The sequence below is a fragment of the Gracilinanus agilis genome, chromosome 3 (assembly GCF_016433145.1).
Source record: "Gracilinanus agilis isolate LMUSP501 chromosome 3, AgileGrace, whole genome shotgun sequence".
In the NCBI taxonomy this organism is placed as follows: domain Eukaryota; kingdom Metazoa; phylum Chordata; class Mammalia; order Didelphimorphia; family Didelphidae; genus Gracilinanus; species Gracilinanus agilis.
Window position 1 is genome coordinate 2,737,191 of NC_058132.1, and position 15,608 is coordinate 2,752,798.

At 44.4% G+C, this 15,608-nt stretch overlaps 2 protein-coding genes across 2 annotated transcripts in view; one reads left to right on the top strand and one right to left on the bottom strand.

Moving 5' to 3' along the window:
- LOC123239317 (zinc finger protein OZF-like) overlaps positions 1-1,941 on the top strand; it is a 16,963-nt gene extending 15,022 nt beyond the window's left edge. The window contains exons 4-5 of the mRNA XM_044666598.1: positions 545-616; positions 1,789-1,941. Of these exons, the coding sequence (XP_044522533.1) occupies positions 545-616; positions 1,789-1,941 (225 nt within the window). The remainder of the gene's footprint in view (positions 1-544; positions 617-1,788) is intronic.
- LOC123239318 (zinc finger protein 135-like) overlaps positions 1,938-15,608 on the bottom strand; it is a gene marked incomplete at its 5' end in the record, with an annotated part of 26,796 nt that continues 13,125 nt past the window's right edge. The window contains one exon of the mRNA XM_044666599.1: positions 1,938-2,354. Within this exon, the coding sequence (XP_044522534.1) occupies positions 1,938-2,354 (417 nt within the window). The remainder of the gene's footprint in view (positions 2,355-15,608) is intronic.

Here is a 15,608-nt window from a genome sequence, read left to right on the forward strand (position 1 = left end):
GCTGAGAGTGGTAGGCCAACTGGCTATGCAAATAATAGGCTAGAAAAGGCGACTCTGGCTAAAACCTATGGAAGTATTAGGAAAGGAGTTGTTCGTTGCATGTCCTGGTGACTTAGTTGTCCCGGCTAGGTTCTGACTCTGGTAACCAGCCTCTGGTGAAGGAGGGAAGGGGCCATTTGGGCATCAGGACCAGGATAAAGTGGGGCCTGGGAGGCCCCATGCTTTTGCACTTGCTGGCCACAAACCTACATTCTGCTGGTGAGACCCCATTCTAGGAAGAATGCCACAAAAACCCTCGGGCACTGCCAATAGCCCAGTTCTGCCTTGTTTTCAGGTAGGAGAACCCTCACTGGCCCAAGTTCAGTGGCTCCTCCTCAGGGCAGTGGGCAGGATCCAGACACAAAGTGCATCAGGCTCACTGGAACTTCCTTGTGTCTCTTTCACAAACGGGCACAAGCAAGTGATCTTCTTGCTCTTCCTTGTGGAATGCCCACACGGTATTTCTCTGCCAGTCTGCTCAGTCAGCTTCTGGCTTGTCCTACAGAGTCACCTCCAGCTCTTTGTCATCCACGTCCTGAAGCCATGGAAGGGGAACAACTTCCTTGACCTCATCAGGGTATGCTTTGCTCTGCTCTTGTATTCCTCCAAGGACTGGTCAGTGTGGAAAGGCTCCGCTCCTGGGGCCCAGGGCCAGAGGCTGCCCAGTCAGGGAGGTGCAGATCCCTTGTGCAGTGCAGGGGCCCTTGTGCTGGCTGACCCCAAGTCCAGGCTTCCATCAGGCCTCCAGTGCCCCAGCTGGGATGGCGGGGTCGAGGGGGGTTGTGTGTGGTAGGGCGCTGGCTCAGGAATTCCCTCAGAGCCCAGGAAGGGAGTGTCCTTCCGGCACTGGGGTCTTTGCTTTCCTGCGTCCCCCCCCCCCCAGGGGCCCAGGTGGGCACTCTCAGCCCCTGAGCACCCACACACAAGAGAAGCTCCACAGCCTCAGGGTAGCTACTGGAAATCCTGGGGAATGGGCTGGATCCAGGTCCTCTGCCCCTGGGGTGGGGGTGGGGGGCAGCCTGGGGAACTGAGCCAGGGGGCAGCCCGGGAAAGCCTCTGGGAGGGCCGGAGTGGGTACAGGGGCGCGGGAAGGGGGGCTGAGCCTCAGGGAGGTCCGGCGCTGGCGCGGAGCCCGGGATTCCCTCCGGACTGCAAGTTCAGAGCAGGGCTGGGCTCAGGATGCTTCCCAGAGTCTGCAGACCACGAGGGCATTCCTGCCCAGAAGAGGATTCCTTCCCAGACCAGGGTAGCTGGGAAACAGGGGTTGGGGGAGGGCCGAGGTGGCGGAGGGGCGGAGCTAGAGAAAACTTGGGGGCGGAGTCGAGGCAGCCTGCTGCAGGTGGTGTCACTCACTGCACCCCAGAGGGAGGGGCTAGAGACAGCAGGAGCTCAGGGACGGGGCTAGAGTCACAAGGGCCTCAGGGGCGGGGCTAGAGTCAGCTTAGGAGAGGAGGGGCTAGAGACAGCAGGACCTCAGGGGCGGGGCTAGAGTCAGCTGACAGGCTCCCTGGCATCCACCCATTCCTCTGGCCCTTCCTGTCCCCACCTGCAGACCCTCTGAGCTCATTACCAGGCCTCTGCTTCGGGAACTTCCCCAGCCTGGCCCCGCCCAGCTTCTCCCCTCCCCCAAAGGAGTGACCTGGGGGAGGGGGGACAGGAAGAGACTTTGCATTCCCAAGCTAGTCAGGCAGCCGCCAGGCCTCCCGGCCCGGGACTCCGGAGTCCCGCTTTTCACCTCCTCCTCACTAGGGGGCAGCAGAGCCCGCGCTCCCCTTTCCCAGCCTTTCCCGCCTGGTTCCCGGGGAGGAGGGGGCGGGGCGGGTGGTCGGGCGGCCCACGTGGGTGGGGGCGCTGTCTCGGAGCAGTCCGCCAATAGGGAGTGAAGAGCTCCGCGGCTCCTAGCTGGAGCCCCGGGAGCCCCTCCGGCCTATCCGGGCGGCCTCCATTCCGGGCAGTTTGGCCCGCTCTGTTCCCCGCCGAGCCTCCCGTTCAGAGCGGCCTAGGATGGGGTAATGACGGAGTGACTGGGGGTCCTGCAGGGGCGGCAGAGGGCCGGGAAGAAGGGAGAGCGCGAGGCTGGGGGAGCCCCAGAGGTGGGGGGGGGAGTGGGGAGAGCCGAAGCCTGTGCGGGCCGCCTTGGCAGGAGCCCCCCCGGCATGTCCGTCTGAACACTCTGGAGCTGGGCTGGCGGGGCCGGGGCCGGCCGGGAAGCGGGACCAGCCGCGCCCGGGGGGCGCACATGCCCAGTTGCTCAGTTTGGATCCCGGAGGGTGACACCCCGCTGCTTTGTTGCCTTCTCTTCCGGCTCCAAGTTCCTGAGGAGAAGGGGAAGGAGGGGCTCAGGGCACCAGAGCAGCCTGTAAGCACCCAGGGGTCCTGCCACCCCAGATCCAGCAGTCAGTCAGGAATAGATTGTGTGTGTGAGAGAGTTGGGCAGAGGAGGGCCGGGAGGGGGAGCTCTGACTCCGGGTCCTCAGCCTTGGACTGGTCTCCTCCCCTCTGGGGTCCCAAAGCCCCTTCTGCCTCCTGGGGCGCTGTAGGAGGGGGAGGGAAGGGAGGAGTGGTTGGGGGAGGCCCTCTCCATTCCCTGCCTGACCCCACCTGTGCTCTCCCTCCCAATCTAGGCTGGACTCTCTGCCCTGAGGGCCTGGCCAGGGGCTTTGCCAGCCTGCCTCAATCAATCCCTGCAGCCAGCCTCCTGCCCAGGGAGAGGAGAGGAAGAGCTCTTCCCCCTGGAGGATCCCTGTCCCTGCCCAGCTCAGCCTGCAGAGCACCAAGGCCTGGAGCCAGAGGGAATGGCCCCTGGGAGCCCCAGCCCGAAGGCCCAGGTGAGTGCAGAGTATCCAGAGCTGAGCCAAGATGACCCCCCCCATTGCACAGAGATGGCCTGGACACTGAGCCCCCACCCAGGTGACCTGTAAGCAGGGAGATTCCCTGCTCCTTTCTGGCCTTGTGACTGGACCCAAGAACATCTGATAGATGCGGGAAGACCCTGAGATGAGGGTCCCAATTGAATCTGCCTTCAGTTGGAAATGGATGTGGAGATGCACCTCCAGGCTGGGCCTCGCTGGCATCAGGCTGTATCTCCCACATCCCCCTGTCCTCTGTGCTAGCAGGGCCCCCCCTATTGTCTTCAGGCCCACCCAAACCCCCACCCAATGCCTGAGTGGTTACCACACTAGAGTCAGGGACTCGCTCTTATAAAGAGTATGAAGACCCCTGAACTGAGGTATTCGGGGAGCAACGCCCCCCATAACACTCACGCCCTCACTGGGGGTCTGTTTACATCTGGTTTTTTCTTCAGGAAAGCTGGGAAATCTTCTCCTTTTTCAATTCCCTGTACTTTCCCCTGAAAGACAATAGTCAGTTTTGTTGGGGAGGTGATTCCATATTGTGAACCCAGTTCCCTTGTGTGTAGAGTGGAATTTCAGGGAACTGTCACCCCCAGAAATCACTCTAATCTGTAGACAGAAGACTTAGATAAGATGCTGGCTGAGAACTTGTCACTTTATTTGGAACAAACAGGGGGGAAGCTGGGGAGGGGAAGAAAGGAAAAGGAATTCTGCCCACACAAGCTGCTAGTTCAGGACAACAATGTTCTCTGTACTTATGTGTACAAGCTCAGCCTTTTATCATAATTCTGAGGCAAGATTCTCCTCCTTTCCTCTGTCCCACCCCACAGAGGTTGGTGCTGTGATGTTCGGAATCTTCAGCATGTGATTTTCCATCTTAGATACCCCTAAAGATCCCATGATCAAAAACCTGGGACTATCATAGCATTTTCAGGCTGTGATAGTTAAGAAACATTTGGAACTCCTTGTTCCTACCTGCTTCAGCTTATCTTTCCCCTCTTCCTAGAGCCAGCAGGCTTCCCAGGCGTCTGATCAACTCCACTTAAGGTTTTGGGAAATAGGACAGAAAAACTAAAAATTTAATAGTTGGGCGGGGACACGGTTTTATTTTAAGGAATAGTCATAGTAATGGGTCTTGAAAACTCAACTTCCAAGCCAAATACTACTCTGAGAATTACATGCTGAATCTCGCCCCACACACTTGGCTTTTGCAATATCATATTCCAAACCTTCTGGACCTTCAGTGTGGAAGGCTGCCAGGTCCTGTGTAAGCCTGAGTGGGGCTCCATGATCTTGGAATTGTTTCTTTCTGACTGCTTCCAGGATTTTCTTCTTGACCTGGAAACTCTTCATCTTGGCTATAACATTCCTGAGAGTTGTCATTTGGGGATTTACTGCAAGAAGTGATTAGTACATTCTTTCAATTTCAATTTTGCCCTCTTTTTCAAGAATATCAGGGCAGTCTTCTTGGATAATTTCTGTAATATGCCATCTAGGCTTTTTATTTATCACGATTTTAACTTGATACTACAAATTGTTCCTACAAATCTTAAATAGTCTTTCATAGGTCTTTTTTCCAGGCCAGTTGTGTTTTCTATGATAAGTTTCATATTTTCTTCTGTTTTTTATTCTTTTGATTTTGTTTTATTGTTTCTTCATGGATGGTGAAATCATTAGCTTCTCTTTGCCCACTTCTATTTTTTAAAAAATGAATTTCTTCTATGACTTTTTGACCACTTCTTCTATTTGGTCCATTCTATTTTTCTTGTAACTCTTTTCTTCACTGGATTTTTTTTGTCTGTTTTTTCCAGTTGACCAATTTTGGTTTTTAAGCTGTTATTTTCTTTTTCATTACTTTTGTCTCTTTTTCCTGTTTTTATTCCACCTGTCTTATTTGATCTTTCAATTCCTTTTTAAGTTCTTCTTTCACCTGAGATCAATTCCCATTTTTTTGAAATTTTGTATGTGTTTGTTTGGATCTTAACCTTCCCATATTAGCTCTTTGCCTTGCTCTTTGTGTCCAGTACCTTCTTGAGCTAACATCCCTGTTCTGTTTATAAGGGGTTCACTGTTTCCTTTTAATGCATGAACATTGGTATCCCTTGTATTTCATGTCTTTTACCAAGCCAAGGAGGGCTGCTCATAATCATCATTCGTCTGGCACACAGTACTTGATGGATAAATCATTCTGCCCAGGAGATTCATTTATTACTGATTTTGCTTATCACACTGTCTTTGTCACTTTTTAACATTTAAAATAATGCTTCTGTCTGTGCTCACAATATATCATTTTTCTTTTTGGTGGTGAATGGCTTTTTTCATCATGAGTCCTCTGACACTGTGGATCATTGACTGGCTCAAAGGAGCTAAATTTTTCACTGTTGATCATTGTTATATTATTGATGTAACTGAGACACTATTCTCCTGGTGTTGCTTACTTCATTTTGTATCACTTCATATAATTCTTCCCAGATTGTTCTGCAATTATCCCTCTCATTTCTTATATCACAGTAGTATTCTAGTACAACCATATACCAGATCTTGTTCAGCCATTTTCCAATTAATGAGACACCTCAATGTCCAATTCTTTTGGCCCACCCCCACCCCCCAATACCTACTAGAATAATTATGTTTTTACAAATAGATCCTTTTTCTTTTTCTTTTATCACCTTCAGAGCCAGACCTAGTGGTGGTATTACTGGATCAAAGAGTATGTGGAGTTTTATTCTCTTTTGGGCATAGGTCCGAAGTGTTTCTCTGAATTAAGGATTAAGATTGGGCCGGTTCAGAAGTATGAATTAGTGGCCCAATTTTTTCACATCCCTTCCATCATTTCTCATTTTCCTTTTCTATCACATTACTCAATCTGATAGGTATCAAGTAGTCCCTCAGAATTGTCTTAAGTTTAATTTTTATAATGAATGATTTAAGATCTTTCTTTTCATGTGACTATTGAGAGCTTTGATTTCTTTGGAAAACTAATGATTCATATCCTTTGCCCATCTATCATGTAGAGAATGAGTCATTTCTTATCAATTTGGCCCAGATTCCTGCTTTCCTTCTAATTTTCTCTGCCTTATTTTGTATTAAACCTTCCTAATTTCCTTTTTTTTTTTTTTAATCCAAAAAGAAGCCACAACTTTGTTGAGAGAAAGAGTACAGATTTCAAGTTATGTTTCATTTAATCTTCTGTGAAACACTTTGGTGAATGTGCAACCTTACATTGTTTGTATATGGTTGTGGGTTACTCCACCTTACCCTCTCTCTTTTCTCTCCAGGTTGGGGAGGGGTGAGCTGCCTGTTTACCTTAGCCTTTTATTTTTCTTTGCTTCAAGTTAGTATTAATAAACTTCATAAATATAATACTTAGATTATTGGATATTTTAATTTTCACACCAGCATACGTAGGCCTTTTTAGCTTCTTTCTCACAAACTCTCTGTATTATTTCCTCCAACATATCATCACTTATGACAGTTCTGAAAAGGAAGACATTTCATAATACCCTCTCTTTCTCCTCCATAGACCCCATACCTCAAAGGTACAACACCTACTTTCTCTGTGATTCCATAGGTAGAACCAATTCACAGAAAAAATCTTCCCCACTTTCTTCCACCAGAAAATAGCTGCTTTTCTCAACATTCTCTACAGAGGTTTCATATGACACTGATTTGAAATGTTAACTCTGATTCGCCTAATTGAATGGGCTTTGGAAAAATCCCTTTTGAGTTTCACTTTCATCCTCTTGAGTTGATGAGGGTTAGCATATTTGGCCCAGATGAATTTTGAAGTTTTCTTGATCTCTACAGCCTACCATTTTTGATGTTTTAGGATTTGGTGACATTCAAGGATGTGGCCGTGGACTTCACTCAGAAGGAGTGGCGCCTCTTGGACCATTCTCAGAAAAAGCTGTATATGGAGGTCATGCTGGAGAATGCTCAGAACTCTCTCTTCCTGGGTAAGGACCACTTCCTTGATACCTCTGACTCTCTTGTCACCAGGAGTGTCTTTGTTCCTTCCCAAGTATACCAGGTTTCAGGCATTTATGAATTCTTCTACAGGCCAAGTGCTGGTCTTCTGTGTCCAACAGACAAGGTCCTCTTCCTATGAGGTTTTCTCACAGAACATCTTGGCATTTTGGGAGAGGAAGCTAAGAGTGTTCTTTGTTGCTCCTGTTCCTGAAAAGTATCTCCTTCTGATTCTAGGTATCTTCGGGTCAAAGTTCTAAACAGTGATAGAGATTCTCAGACAGTGAATTAATCTCAGACGTTATTTTGTCTAATGTCTATGTGGATGTAAATTTTGTCTACAACGTCTCTGAAAATGACTCGAACAGCTTTTCCTTCCAGATAGACAGTAAAGGGAACCACTGACTCCTAGGGCTACCCATTCTTCTTTTAGATGAGTCTGACCTTTCAAACATTCTTTTCATTAATGAGCGTCATTTGTGACCTGCTGCTCCTACTCTTACTTCCAGAGGCCTATTAGAGAAAGAATGTCCTTGTTTTGCCTTCCAGTTTCCTCCAAATTCCAGAAGGGATGTAGGAAAAGGAAGAGAAAGAAATAAGGTTGTATACCTCGATTATACCAAGCATCCTGTTAAGAGCTTTCTTTACAATTATTTCTTCACTTGCCCTTTATAACAAGCTTGCAAATTAGTCACTATTGCTATTATTATCCCCATTTTATAGTTGAGACNCCAAGTGAAAATAGTAAACTTCACTCTTAACGTATAAAATTGTAGATTTCAAAAGAATGACCCTCTGAGAGTGCAGAGAAATGGATAAGTACAGAAAAGCAAGATGTTGCCCTGAGCCTGACAAAGGCAAAAAGCCGAATCATCAGGAGGTGCTTAAAGAAGGATTGAGAGCTGAATGAGGAAAGGCTATCTAGTGCTGGGACTGTAATGGGAGATAATGTATGGATAATATGATGCTGATGGTAAATGTGAGTCACCAGGGGCCTGGGAGCCAGTAACTAGACCAGCAGGGAATTTGGAGCTAGATGTTATCAATGACAAGCAGCTTCCATTGTGGTGCCCAGTCAATCTCCACTGCTAGCTGTAGGCTCCTGTAAGAAGATGAGTGGGTGGCTTCTCCCTGCTGAAGTAACTGCCTTCCTTTTGGGTGAGAGCAGAACCCAGGAGGAAATGGGACTCAGATTCCTGGTTACATTATGCACATATATAAGCTGCATACTTAGCTTCCACTACTCAGTAACCTCAACTTATTAATATTTTCTCCTCTCCTCAGTCTCTTTAGCCTAGGTAATGATGAAGGATATACACAAACTCACAGATTTAGGCTAAGGGATTTATTTTAAACAGGAAACCGAGGTAAATGGGTTTCAGGTCTTATGAAGCTGTTGCTAGAGGCAACTGGCAAGTGTTGGCAGTGGACCTAGAAGGTAAGGTCAGGCTGAGGGAACCAGCCCTCATCCAGAGATAACTTGACACTGGCCTGATGTTATTTGATCATCCAGCTAAACAAATGAAGTTGATAAGTTGTTTTAGGGATGTCCCTAACCACTGGGCTACTCTAACCTAAGTCTTGCCCACATTCCACAACCCAACCTCCCCTTCAACCTCCTGGGTACCCAAAGGGAAATCAGGGGTAGCTGGGTGTCTGGGTGAGGTCAAGGAAATCAGAACCCAAGGTTGGGTTTTCAGGGCTTTATATAGTCACAGCCCAACTGTCAGCTCTTAGGATGGCTCCTGCCAGGCCAGAGTTCCATTTTGCTAACTGACAGAATTGCCTAAGGTAATATTGCAAATGTAAGAAATCCTGGATTACAGGACAGAGCCCAGGAAGTCACTGGGTGTCGATTCTAGTCTCAGTTGCAGGCATTCATGTCCCAGTTGTGAAGCTTAATAAGGATGCTGTGCCTGCCTGTGTGACAGAAGTGTGGTGAGGATCCAGTGTGATTTGGTGAGAAGGTCTTTGCTGAGTAAATCATCCTTTGGAGATGAGCCAATGGCATTTCAAATGATTATTCTGTCTGTAGCAGTTCTGCTGCTCCTAGATCTTCTTGCCTGAGTCTGAGCATTTCAAAAGAGAAGCCTAGGGCTGTGGGGATATGGGTGGAAGGGTTAGAGGTTCACAAAGAAAAGACATAGAGAGGAAGGACACACAAAAAGGCACAGGTATCAGTATCATTTCTGCCTTTTAACTCCTCCTCAGATGGTCAGAGAGAGTGTATGAGGGAGCTGATCTGTTTATTAAGGATAGTTGCACCAGGCGGGGTGGGATGACAGAGCGTCAGTGACACAGTCCATACATCAAATTTTTTTTTTTTTTTTACATTTTTTAAACCCTTAACTATTGTGCATTGACTCCTAGGTGGAAGAGTGGTAAGGGTGGGCAATGGGGGTCAAGTGACTTGCCCAGGGTCACACAGCTGGGAAGTGTCTGAGCGTACATCAAACTTTTTAACAGATACTGTAATGCAGGGTGGCAGCAAAAGCCCTTGCTTTTGGAAACCAACTCTTAACAGCTTGTTAGTTAGAAAGGTTTAAAATGTTGAACCAGCTTGGGGGCTGGGCTCACTGGAAAACTCTTAGAGCTAGGCTATAAATAGCCCTGGAGTTCCAACTGAAAGGCTTTTTTCCTCTGGGTCATTTTGGGACCTGGTCTGTTCTTTCTAGACCTCTCCCTGACCTCTCCATTACATCCTGCTATTTTCCCTGGATTTCCCCATTGGGCCCTGGGAGGAGGGGTGGTTTGGTGGTTAGACATCTTGGTTTTAGCTTCTTTAGGCAGGAAGGACAAAATAAATCAAGCCATCCCCTTATCCAGTGATCTGATAAAATACTTTTACCTCAGGGCAATGAAACCTTCCCTGACTATGAGAGCTGGCCTCTCTCAGTCTGACCCTCTCCTGTGTCCCTTCCCCTGGCACCAGCTTTCTCCCTAGCAGCAGTTACAAACCCTCAAAGCCTTTTTCCCTCTACTTACCCCTGAAATTAATAAATCCCCTTTGATATCTACACAAAAACCTCTGGTGAATTCATTATACTTGATATTAGGGCAAAGGCTAAGAGGGAAGGAATAACTTTAATTTTATTTTTTGAGGGCAATCCTGAGCATCCATTTTGGGCAGGAAGTAACCAGAGGAGACTTCCTGGAGATTTCAGTTTCTCTGGCAGAGAGGAGCCTCTTGTCTCCTCCCTCAAGGGACCTGAGAAATTAACAACAAAACCTTTCAGCCAGACCCATATTACTTCTGGCTGACTCAGTTCTTCTGGAATCACAGAGTCAGCCACCTGCCTGAAGGACCCAGCCTATTTCTCCCAGTACCTATCCTCCGTCTCTAGCCTCAGTGACTAGCCTGTTTGAGCAGCCCTTCCCATACTCCCTGTTTATCCCTTTCTATATTCCCCACTCATCCCTTAACTCAGCTATCCCCATATATATCCCCATTTATTCCTCCCCACATATCAATATTGCCTTTTATTTCATTATAGTACATGACAAAGTCAAAGGAATAGATGATAACCCAATAGATTGCCAGGTATCCTGGACAGAACCCTTCTCCTTTCTGGGATGCTGGCACCAGCCTTATCTTGGGGAAGCACGTATAAATCTTTGACATTTCAAAAGACCCTAAAACTTGTCTGTCAGCTTAAACACAAGAGATAACAGCAGAGGTTTGGCTTTTCAGATCAACAAAATTTAAGCCACATCCATTTTTAGGATTCAGAAATCAATCATGTGAAATATTAGAAACATCCATAAGTTTGGTCTATGAGCATGTTCCTCATTAGTCTACTTTTGAATATATCTTTAACACCTTCATGATTCATTATAACTGAAACCCTTCACTATCCATTTGATTGTCAAGCCTTTTTGTTACTGCATAGCTAGATCATACATGGGTTCACTTTCTTTTCAGTGGAGGGAAGAGGCTATACTTATAGGCATGTGGATATGAGCCTCTGTGTATATGTTTCTATTTCCTTCCATTGCAGAGATCAAGTTTAAAGTGAAGAAGACGGGTGCAAAGTTGAGCATTTTTGCAGGAGAATCTCACCAGGAAAGATCCATAGATCATGCTCCTTGTGACTTCAGTTTGAGAGAACAGCGTGACTCTGATATCAAGGAAGAGAGATATCCAAAGAGTTACTATGAATTTGATGAAGATAGAAAGAGTGTCAGGCAATATTCATTTCTGATTCAGTGTAAGAAAATGGCCCCAGGGAAGGACTGTTCACAGTATGCCAAATATAGAGAATCTTCCAGTGAACAGCTAGAGCTTATTGAGTCCCATGAGAAACCTCCCCAAATAGAAGCCTATCAATGTACTCACTATGAGATGATCTTCAGCCCCAGTTCAGAGCTCATTCAGCATCAGAAAAGTCATACTGGAGGAATTCTCTATATATGTAATGAAAATGGGAAGATGACCCCAAAGCCAAAGTTCACTGATCTAAAGATACTTCATACCAGGAAGGAAGCTCCTGAATGTAATAAGTGTGGAACAACCTGCACTGATCATTCATCTCTTACTGACCATCCTCAGTTTCATAGTGGAAAGAAATCTAATGTGTATGATCAGAGTAGGAATCCCTTTGGTTGGGACTCAGACCTTCTTAAACACCCAGAGATTTGTACTAGTGATGATCCTCATAAATGTAAGGAATGTGGAATGGCCTTTAGCAACTTGTCACATCTTATGGACCATCAGAGAACCCACAATAGAGAGAAACTTTATGAATGTAATCAATGTGGAAAGGCTTTCAGCAGCATTCCTGGTCTCAGGTATCATGAGAAAATTCATACAGGAGAGAAATCTTATGCATGTAAACAGTGTGGAAAGGCTTTCACACGGAGTGGCCATCTTGCTGTACATCAGAGAATCCACACTGGAGAGAAACCTTGTGTATGTAATCAATGTGGAAAGACTTTCAGATGCAACTCTAGTCTTTGGAATCATCAGAGAATCCACAATGAAGAGAAACCTTATGAATGTAAACACTGTGGAAAGGCTTTCACAGTGAGGGGCAATCTTGCTGTACATCAGAGAATCCACTCTGGAGAGAAACCTTATGAATGTAATCATTGTGGAAAGGCTTTCAGAAGCATTTCTGGTCTTAAGTATCATGAGAAAATCCATACAGGAGAGAAACCTTATGAATGTAAACACTGTGGAAAGGCTTTCAGACAAAGTGTCAATCTTGCAGTACATCAGAGAACCCACACTGGAGAGAAACCTTATGAATGTAATCAATGTGGCAAAGCTTTTAGAAGCAGTGGTGATTTTAGTAGACACCAGAGAATCCACACTGGGCTGAAACCTTATAAATGTAATCAATGTGGAAAGTCTTTCAGAAACAACCCTAGTCTTAGGTATCATGAGAAAGTTCATACAGGAGAGAAATCTTATGAATGTAATCAATGTGGAAAGGCTTTTAGAAGTAGCTCCTATCTCAGGCAACACCAGAGAATCCACACTGAAAAGAAATCTTATGAGTGTAACCAATGCGGAAAGACTTTTAGAAGTATCCTTAGTCTTAGGGATCATGAGAAAACTCACACAGGAGAGAAGCCTTATAAACGTAAAAAGTGTTGAAAGGGTTGCACACAATGTATACATTTTATTCCCCATGTGAGAATCCACACTGGAGAAAAGTCATGCATACAATGAATATGGAATGGCTTTCACACAAAAGTCCAATCACTAATTCCAAAGTGACTTTTTAAAATTTAAATAATGTTTTTTAATCCCTTACCTTATAATTTAGAATATTAGATTTAAAATTAGGTTTGACTCAATATGAGTTTAAAAAGTGAGATTGTAGTTGCCATTTATAAAAATATTACCCTTTAAGTCAAAAATTAATATTAGCAGCTTTTATTTACAACAAGGTAGAGATACTGAAAGTGGGAAATGTAGGAAGGAAGTAAAGAATTGTCTGCTCTACCAGCCTAAGTGTTGATCTTTTATAAACAATCTCACTTTTATAACCCTTGTATTGAGTCAAACCCCTTAAAATCTTAAATTGATCCAATCCAATATTGGAATTTTCTGTGGACATTCCATAGACATTCCCATTTGCCCCCATTATGCCCAGGAGAGAAGTAACTAACCACTTAATTTTCTTATAAAATTAGTGAAAACCCCTTGATCTATTCTGGTCCTGATAGTTCAAAGGCTTGTTTCCTTTTTTTTTTAGTATGGACCTTGCTCTAGAATTCCATGCAGGCTCTGGGACTATTCTGGAGGGGGTCGTATGACCACTAATTTTGTTTGCTAGGTTTGCATTAAAGCAGTTCCCTCTGAAGTTATTTGTAACACTCCCATTTTGATCTCAGTTCTCATGGCCTTCATTCCAGTTTGATTATCTGGTTAGATGGTTATCCCAGGCCATCATCTATATGTGCTTTTTCCATTTCCATTTTCATTCACTGATCTACCATTTCCTTCATCTGCTTACAATCTGTCAGTCTCTCTTAGGCTATTCTTCCTCCACTGGCCATGTTTTCCCTTCCCTGTCTTGACCCCTCAGTGAGTGATTCTGTTCATCTCTAGAGTGAACTCTTTTGGGATATTAATCCCCTTATCACAGCTCCAATTTTTTCTTGAGAAGTCTCAATCTTAGATATGTTAAATTAGAATTTGTGACCACATGTGTAAATCAAGACCAGTTTCTCTGAGTAAACACATTTTGTTCACAGAGGCACAACCCACCAAAAAGTCGGTCTCTGCTTTTGGAATAGCCAAAAGACAATGAACTGAAGGTGCAGTACACTTTTTTTGGGTTGAAGTTAATGGAATGTACAGTGTATATTGGAAGCATGCCACTCCAGATTCATAATTGATTACCCATGTTTGGAGTTTAGCATATGCCCTCAACACTGGTAAAAACAATTCTAAAACTGTATACATATATTTTCATATATGTTTACAAAATTTTCATATATATTTATTTCAGATGGAATTTTACATAAAGAGGGATAAAAACGTTAAAGAGTAATAAAAATCAATTTTACAAGTTTACGTGTTCAAAAATTTCATGAAACTCAACTAATTTGGATTCCTATTAACTAAAAATTGGAACCAACAAAACAGTTCATAATTTTTTTCATATATTTCTAAGTATCTGATGAAATTAATTTACCTTGAACCTATTTTTGAATTGTAATAAAGGATTTCAATAAAACAAAACCAAAAACCTGTAGGAATAAAGGAATTTCTTTTTTACAAAAAATGAGAATTACCTGAAATATCAAGGTAATATGTAAACAAACTTGTGCTGCTCAATGAGTTTTGTCCAGTTCCTATAAGAAACTGGTAAGTAAATTGTACCATTTCTATAGCATTTGCTTCATTTTATAGGACTCAAATGAAAGTAAAGTTTTCATTTATTCCTTTTGCTATATGATTTAAGTAGCGGAGAAGGTTTAACAGCTACTTTTGTATTTCTTTTCAAAAAAAGGTGGCAGAGATGGGCATCCATGTTTAGAAAAGCCAGCAGCATTTTTCTCTACTCTGGGTAAAGTTTGGCCTAAAGATTTAATATTATTAAGAGTCATGCAATTCCAACAACTCGGGGACATACTGCATAAGGTAGGACAAGGAGCTATCAACATTTATGTCTCTGGATAATATAGACAAGGTAAAGCAAGTCTGGGTCTTTTCAATGGCTGCCATGTTTCCTATGTTTAAAACTATCAAATTACTGCCACTGGTTTCTATATGCACATCCATGTTTCCATAAAGGCCCTTTTCAAAATTGAAGGATTGTTTGTGTCATACTGGTGACACATCCCAAGGGGGCAATGAATCAAATTAGAAAAGGCTGAAGTGTTTTCCATATCTTTCTGGAAGAATGTAGATCATTTATCCTAAGGATTCCAGAAAGATCACTGGAGTAGCCTGAACAGCTTCTTAAGTACATCTGGTCAATCTGACTTGGCTGCGTTTGAATGGAACATATCCTCTAGGACAGTGATGGGCAAACTATTGCCCCCTGGCCCAATGTGGCCCCCTGAAATGTTCTATCCTGCTAGGCAACATTATTTCTAATCTGTTCAATACAATGAGCAGGATACAATATAATGAAACTGTGAAAGAGTTGCTTTAGAAACAGACTGACAGATGAGAATTTACTTTCCTTTGGCCCCCTCTTTAAAAAGTTTGCCCATCACTACTCTAGGACAAGCAGTAATACTCATTCTTGTCCAAATCCACTCTGGCTCTTCTGCTGCAAATTGAAGTTTCCCCTTTGGCTCCTCTAGATGTTCTATGGTGGGAGATCCCTACCTTTAATTAAAGCCAGCGTGACTTCCTGGGAACCAGGTTTCCTTGCCAAGTTTTTCTTTTTTCTTTTTTTTTTTTTTAAACCTTAATGTTTGGTGTATTGTCTTACAGGTGGAAGAGTGGTAAGGGTGGGCAATGGGGGTCAAGTGACTTGCCCAGGGTCACACAGCTTGGAAGTGACTGAAACCAGATTTGAACCGAGGACCTCTGGTCTCTAGGCCTGACTCTCAATCCACTGAGCTACCCAGCTGCCCCCTGCCAAGTTTTTCAATGCAAACTCTGAGGAAGATAACATGGTGGACTCCTCTGACAAGCCTGTAAGATGGAGTCAAATCTGAGCTAAGCTTCCTGTGCCTGGAAGCCCCAAGTTTCCATCAAAACAAGTTGTTTCATATTCCTGATATGGACCCCATTTCCCCAAAACTACACCAGCAGATTACAATGAGGCTGAGAGTGGTAGG